Source organism: Pangasianodon hypophthalmus, chromosome 15 (genome assembly GCF_027358585.1).
Source record: "Pangasianodon hypophthalmus isolate fPanHyp1 chromosome 15, fPanHyp1.pri, whole genome shotgun sequence".
In the NCBI taxonomy this organism is placed as follows: Eukaryota; Metazoa; Chordata; class Actinopteri; order Siluriformes; family Pangasiidae; genus Pangasianodon; species Pangasianodon hypophthalmus.
This window is the reverse complement of record NC_069724.1, coordinates 5,084,799-5,090,498: the sequence shown is the minus strand read 5'-3', so window position 1 is coordinate 5,090,498 and position 5,700 is coordinate 5,084,799. Positions and strand designations below refer to the sequence as shown.

Here is a 5,700-nt window from a genome sequence, read left to right as displayed (position 1 = left end):
TCTTAATTTGTGTGAATCGACTTAGTTCAGAACGCTTGCTGTTTAACCTATATCTGCTTCAGCCAGGACTGCCCTTGTGCTGATTATTTTAATAAGAGTTTAAATAGCCAGGTGAGATGGAGCGCTCCCCTGTCCTTAACGAATTGTTCTAAATAAAGATGCACAGACACTGTATATCTAACCAGTTGGACAAAGTATTGCTGGTGAAAGCTTTACGATTCAATCATGACTCTTTACAAGAAAGGAAAATCAACCCAAAAAAAAAAAAAGGCAAAGAAATACATCAGGCAGATATGATGAGTACTGTTCTATTTTTATTTTTAAATGCTATTTTTGCACAGGGTTTCAAGGTTTGCCAACACCATCACATCAAACTCAGTAACATTTTGCACAATCCCAAAATTGCATTACAACCACTAAAACATTTAAATATGCTGAAACTTGGAATGTTTTTTTTAAATAAGGATAAAATAAAATGTTGCAGTGGAAAAAAACCATAAAACCATTGGTCTTGACCTGTAGGGCTTTGATTTATGCACACTTACATATCACTAATGTGCAGAATTGGGGAGTAAACTAGAAATACATTAGCACAATGACAGTAACAATATTTCATCAAATGTAACAATACCCAACAACCACATGTTTTAGTGTACACATGTAGGACAGCTGCTATTTATGCAGCATAAGGGAATTTAAGCATAACGGCCTGTTGTGGCTCCAGCTCTAACTGGTCCAAATTAATCAATTGGTCAGGGGCCAATTTTTCTTCATTAGTACTAACTACGACCTTGGCTTCCTTGGGAAGCATTTCGTGGCTCAGCTGCAGAGTGGCTCGATCATTAGGAGACCAGTTAAATGCAGCTACGTAGCGTTCACTCTGGTCCCATGAGCGCAAGTATGCAAGAGCACTGGTGCTCTTGTACAGAGGCACATAATCTCCATGCAGAAGGGAGCGCTCCTTCCCTCTCAGTTCACTCACAGCCTTGAAGAATGTGCGCAGAGAGTTCCTCTGTTCTACCTCAGACTGCAAAGCAGGAAAAAGAGAGGAAAAAAAAAAGTTTAGGGAGAGTCAGATCTTGCCATTTTAAGTTTTTAGAGAAGATGACAGGCTAAATGGCAGGAGTGGACAAACCAGCCTAGCTATTTTTACCAGTCTGTATTACTTTCTAATTTTCAACTTTCAAGAAATGGCTTCGGATAACATTGGACTTGTTAGTGCCGGAAGTAAAAAGGGCACAAACCACCATTTACACATACGAGTCAGCTAAACATAGTAATGACTTAGCAAATAAATAAATAAATAAATAAATAAATAAATAACTGGAGCACATCCAAGTATTCACCTGCCCAGTGGGCTTGCCAATGAATTTTAAATTTGTCCACCCCTGGATGGGATTCATTTTCAGTATGTATTGTACCCAAGTGAATGTGCAAGCTAGTCATTTTCATTACCTTCTCGGTCTCATTTGTGCTTGACGAGTCCCATATCATCACTGGATATGATGTATTCTAAATCAGGAAGGAATAAAGTCAATAAACAAGACCATATGTGCCTTTCAATCCAGACCACCATTCCATGTTCTCAATAATCACACATATCAGGTATTCTTACCTCATCCTTTAGTCCAATTTCATCACCATAGTTGAAGATGGGAGTACCAGGCAAGGTAAACAGCAGCAGCTGGTATAACTTTACAGTCATAAAATCTGCTATGCTGGCCAGGTGTCCCCTGACACGGTGACCCAAGTTCCAAGCCAGTCGGGTGCCATTCTGGGAGTAGAGATTCTGCACAACCTGACCAACCGCTGCGCCAGATTTGTGTCTCAGGACGTCAGAAAGGAGCAAATCCACACCAGTTCGATTCAAAAGGTTGTTCACCTCATCAGGAGATTCAGCCAGGGTAACTCCAATTAAGACCCTTCAATCAGAAGAAACAAACAACGGTTTCAAAAATCTCAGAAAAGGAAAAACAGCTCTTTCTAATATTTGAGCTCAAAATGTCTACCACCAGATGAAGCACTGCAAGCATTAAAGACTGATTCACACTAAACTGTAACCTTTTAAAACATACACAGGCATTTCTATCCATGCCCAAAACCTCATGATTGGCTTTGCATTAGTACAATGGCCTTTTGTTAGTGTTGGGCTTGGTGTGAAGAGCTATGAAGCTGGCAACTATTTTGCATTTTCATAACACAAGATAATTCTCATAGGTAATCAAGGATAATACATCATTGATAATTCAGTACTTAGTGGCTGAAGACATCCTTGCAAGAGCTATCGTGATAAAATGTGGTGATTTATGCTTACTTTTTCTTCTCCTCTTCAGAGTGATTACTGACAGTCTCCCTTATGCCAGCCCAAACCGATGGTACAACAGTGGCGACACGCTCAACACCATACAGCAGAATACCATCCACACCTTTCTTCAACCAGAAATCAGTGGCAACCTGAAAACAAAACAAAACAAACAAAAAAAAGATCAGCAGGATTAACAACCACCATACTGAAATCTTGAGGAACAGTAAGAACAAAATATTCCTGGCACAAGTTCTAATCATTCATACCTTGACTTTTTCTGCCACATTTGTCACTAAAGTGTTGGAGAACCATGGCTCAGATCCTTTGTAGTTCGGAGTCAGATCCAAAACCACGGAGATACCTAGGCAAAAGACAAATGAGCATTGTAGTAGCGGCATAATATGGAGAAAATATTTCTTTGTATTGCTGTACTTAACATTTTTCAACCGTGCGCAAATAAAAACTCACTCTTCTTGTGTGCTGCTGCAATAAGTGACTCCAGATCATTCAGGCTGCCAGCAGAAGGGGTGATCTCCGTCAAATTCAGGTCATCAGACTGATCAGCAGTGGACACATGAATGGGACCTACAATCAGACCCTTCACCTTCAGCTGTCCCAAAGCACCAACCTTCGCCTCCAAATCTGAGGAGAAGCAGCATTGTGGAAATCAACTTAGCTTGTTCTTAACCGTTTCTCAAGGTGCACGACACATACTGCTTACACCACATACAACACAGCCCAAATCCTAAATGATGGAATATTCACCAACATCCTATACGAGGATACGTGTTTACATCTTTTTGTATTCCCCACGTAAATGCTGGTCTTGCGATGGAAAATGTGCGTTATGAATAAGTGATGTCTACATGCACCTCTCCCTAAGCCGCATGACCATATGCTGCGCTCACGAAAATGGGGAAGTTGGAATTTTCCAACTCGGTACCTCCTACTGCCCACATTACATAATAATAATAATAATAATAATAATAATAATAGAATAATCATTTATAGTGGATGTAATAATTCACTGTTAATAGCACTGAAGATTTCATGAAAGCGCAGTTAAAAAATAAATAAATAAATTGCGGAAAGCAAAATAACATTGCAATTATCAAAGTAACACCAGTAACTCCAACATAAACAGAAACTCAAAAAACCCCATTAACGCCACAATGTTGAATTGACGTCACAGAACCTCAACTCTGAGAAGTCAGAGCGCTCGAGAAACCCTGCTTTCCGAGTGGAAATTACGAGCTGAAGAGCCATTCAAACTGATCTTTCATACTGGGAAGTCGGAAACTTTCCTTTTCCCACGTGATCATGAACGCAGCAATAATCTTGAACAAAGATTGCCTAAGATTGATATTACGTGTCCTTCATACAAACTATTCAAGCCTTAGCAGATAACGTTTTTAAACTTTAGATAAAATTTTAGGAGACGTGTAAACCCAGGGCGGTGTGTACCAGAGCTTGGGGCGTGAAATATCACTGCAGTTGAGTCACAGGAACAGGAAATGTCAGCATGTCACAATGTGTTTATGAGTATTGCCTCCCCCAGACTAGTGCAGCTGCACTAAATTTAGTGAAACACCCTGACATTTAAGATGTCCCATCTTTAATTTTGCACATTCCATTACCTTTAAGGCCAGAAGACCCTGCGAATGCGTTAACATCTCCAATCTGGTACAGGGGCCCGGAATCCCACCAGTTCATCTCAGGAAGCGGCTTGCACCGAGGCGCCTGTACGATGATGGCAATGGCGCCGGCGAGCATGCCAATCCAGCCGAGCCAGAAGAGAATGAGGAGCGCCCATCGGGCTCGCACCCACCTAGACAGAAAACAGCTCTGATTATCTGTGTGATCAGAAATCTGAATCAAACCCTGAGGGAGTGTAAAGGAAATGAAGGAGAAAAATATTTATAAATCAGCCATACCCGGGAGTTCCGGCAACTTTTAACAGCTCCTCCTTGGACAGTCCAGTGAATTTGGATTCCTTCTCATCAGGAATCTTGATCTTCACGATGCCGTTTTTTACTGCCACAGCTGAGTTGGCATCACCGTTTCCGGTGGTCATGGGCTGCCTTTCCGGGTCCACGTCATTCAGCTCCACGTCCTTCATGTCGACCTCAGCTTCGTTCGACATCTTCACTGCTTTCTTGGATTACAATCTACAAAGGAGTGGCGCAGTGGTTTACACACCATGCTTTCTAGATGCGGAAGGCGGAGTCGCGCGCAAACGGGAAGTAATGTTGCATCAGTGTAACCAGCAACGTGACGTCAGCTTCCATACAGTGACGTAGAGCAAGGATTACCGAACTGGTTTAATATATATTTATATATTAAAAAAAAAAAAAAAAAAAACACGAATTAAAAAGAAAACAAAAACAAAATACATATCAACCAGGCCAGACATTTTGGTTTAAAAAAAAAAAAAAAACTCTCAGGGATAAATATGTAGCCGCTAACACACGGCGCATCAAGCCGGCAATTAATTCGACCGCTTTTTTTTTTTTTTTTTAAATATTCCCAAACACAAATATAACTATTATTTAAACATTTTTTTTGTGGATAAGGGAAAAATAAATAAATGTAGCCTATTGCTTGCTGATAATGACAATAATCATGCCTATATAACCAGCGAGTATCCCTGAGGAAGTCGCGCGCAGCGAATTAAGCTGGTGAACCGGATCAGACCAGTTCTGCCTCATTAAAACATAAACACCATTCATTTACACAGTTATAACACAATAAGAATAACAGAATAAGAAACAAATGCCATGAACAATGTTATTTAACAATGTAACTGTACAATGTGGACATTTTAAACGACTCAATTCAGCCAAAGATGCATAACAAGCTACTGTGTTAAATAAATATCAACTTGTAAAAGGATTTTTTTTGGTTAGAATTAATATAAAACGAAGCAAATAGATATTTACCGTCAATATACTGAAGAAGAAAAAGAACAAATAATAAAATCCCTTTCTCAGGGTTGGTCAAGTCGCGCCTCGTGTCTTCAATGCTTTTCTGGTTCAGTGATGCTCAGGCTTTATTCTGGTTTCACACTAAGGGAAGGTCTGAAACCCCGCCCACATTTAAGGGGGATCTATTTATATGCCGTAGGGTTCATGGGTCCTTTCAGCTAAGCTACCAGTTTTTGTAAACTGTTATAGTTAGATTTTGTGTTATTTTGCCATTTTTGAATATATAGATGCTATATTGTTACCCTACTGCTACATGAGATTAAAAAATTTACCAAGGCTGATCCGGTTTGTCCCAGATGCTTGATGAGATGCTACTGGGTTCAGAGAAACTATTTTAATAACACAAATAAATCCTGACTGCCATTTTGCTTTATTTTAGGATGAAACTTTCGCCAAGTTAAACCTTGCACA

The 5,700-nt window shown here is 39.9% G+C and overlaps 1 protein-coding gene across 1 annotated transcript; it reads right to left on the bottom strand.

Annotated features, from left to right (window-relative positions):
• Nucleotides 1–294: 294 nt before the first annotated feature.
• slc3a2b (solute carrier family 3 member 2b) lies at nt 295–5,403 on the bottom strand. The gene is made up of 9 exons (XM_026938949.3): nt 5,245–5,403; nt 4,240–4,473; nt 3,943–4,133; nt 2,774–2,947; nt 2,572–2,666; nt 2,315–2,454; nt 1,616–1,922; nt 1,456–1,512; nt 295–1,027 (listed from the first exon to the last, which is right to left on the bottom strand). Exons 2-9 carry the CDS (start codon nt 4,446–4,448, stop codon nt 677–679), a joined length of 1,524 nt encoding a protein of 507 aa, XP_026794750.3. The 5' UTR covers nt 4,449–4,473; nt 5,245–5,403; the 3' UTR covers nt 295–676.
• Between the last annotated feature and the right edge of the window lie 297 nt (nt 5,404–5,700).